Raw genomic sequence first — 1,452 nt, 5'->3', positions numbered from 1 at the left:
TAATAAAAAAAAAAGAAATAACTGCCGAATTTGACTGATTGGATGTTTTATTAAGGTTAATCCTTGAAGGTCCAGAAAAGAGGGCTGAGAAAGATTTATAAGCAGTGCTAGTAATTAATTGATTTATCACTTGCAAAAGGAATAATCTTGAAATTTACCTTGTTTTCTTTTTCTTTTTTCTTTCTCTTTTTGTTGTAGATCTACTTTTGTTGATGCAGAAATGACATTTCTGGAATGAAAGGCACTTTGAAAAACTTTGGGGAAAATTATTTGCTGTCAAGAAATCTGCTGGTATCTTTTCTTAGATCCAATAGTACATTAACATTTTTTTACAAAAATTTGCGAAGTCACCCTGAATGCAAAGTCACCCCTTTTAGCTAGCCATACCAAAGAGATTTTATTTACAGTAGCTAGGCCTATTGTAAATTCTCTGATAATAGCCTACGCCCCCTAGCCTACACTGGTTCCACCAGTCGGATTAATAGCACAATAGCCAGTGCACAAATAGTATGCCAAGTTGGCGTTAAAACTATCAGGCATTTTCATATTCAATAAGAATGCAAGTAGAGTTGAAAAACCCTATCAAGTTTTTTAAAAATGTGTTGTAGTGATTTATTTAATAATGTAATTATTTTAGTTTTCAGTTTGGATTTATAAATCAATGTTTGTCATACTGTAGAATAAACTAGTACTCCTGTCTGACTGAACCCACAGAAAAATACTGACTTGTCGCGCGAAATACAAAATGGACACCAAACAATGCCCATAGTCTATAGTCTATAGTTTCGATTTTCAAACCATTGAAACCATACAAAGTATACCTTGTGCCTTACGACTTTCAGCTTAATTAAGCTTTAGTCTCGAAAGGATTTGTAGAGCTAGATGTAAAATTCCTCACAGGATGTCATCTGAAAAACTGTTCAGATGTCTTATATCTGCTCGGCCAAAAACACGTCTCAGGTAAACATCCAGTCACACTCACAGTCTAATCTCTGCAACTCGAACTGGCGATTAAGTTTTGTTCGTTAAAGTCAAGAGTAGGGGGTAATTTTACCATAATGATGTTTTGCAGTTAGGTTTCTTCCCTAAAAAATATTCGGACTCTGATTCTTGGGTGCTTTTTCGGTAGTTCCCACCCCCCTTATTTGAGCCTGACCTACATCTAATATCTATTGAATTGATCTAGATTATCTAGATCTAGATTTAGATCTAGATATCTAGATCTAGATTCTAGATCTAGATCTAGAGAATATAGATCTATTAATTAACGCAGTGGCTATTTTTACGGCGTGCCGTAAAGATAGCCTCCCAGTGAGTCCCAGGCTATTTTTACGGCGATCCTCGAAAAGCGACCCTACTCCGCCTCTCATGTACGCGACATGCCTCAATGTATTAGATCTAGACTAGGCCTATAGTACGTAGGGACCGTTCAAAATATAAACTTACACTTCA

General features: G+C 35.9%; 1 protein-coding gene across 1 annotated transcript in view; it reads left to right on the top strand.

Annotated features, from left to right (window-relative positions):
• Positions 1 to 789: 789 nt before the first annotated feature.
• Positions 790 to 1,452, top strand: part of LOC101861013 — a 15,760-nt gene continuing 15,097 nt past the window's right edge. The window contains exon 1 of the mRNA XM_013083200.2: positions 790 to 960. Within this exon, the coding sequence (XP_012938654.1) occupies positions 902 to 960 (59 nt within the window). The 5' untranslated portion in view covers positions 790 to 901. The remainder of the gene's footprint in view (positions 961 to 1,452) is intronic.

The sequence above is a fragment of the Aplysia californica genome, unplaced genomic scaffold (assembly GCF_000002075.1).
Source record: "Aplysia californica isolate F4 #8 unplaced genomic scaffold, AplCal3.0 scaffold00010, whole genome shotgun sequence".
Taxonomy (NCBI): Eukaryota; Metazoa; Mollusca; class Gastropoda; order Aplysiida; family Aplysiidae; genus Aplysia; species Aplysia californica.
This window is presented reverse-complemented; position numbering and strand designations above follow the sequence as displayed.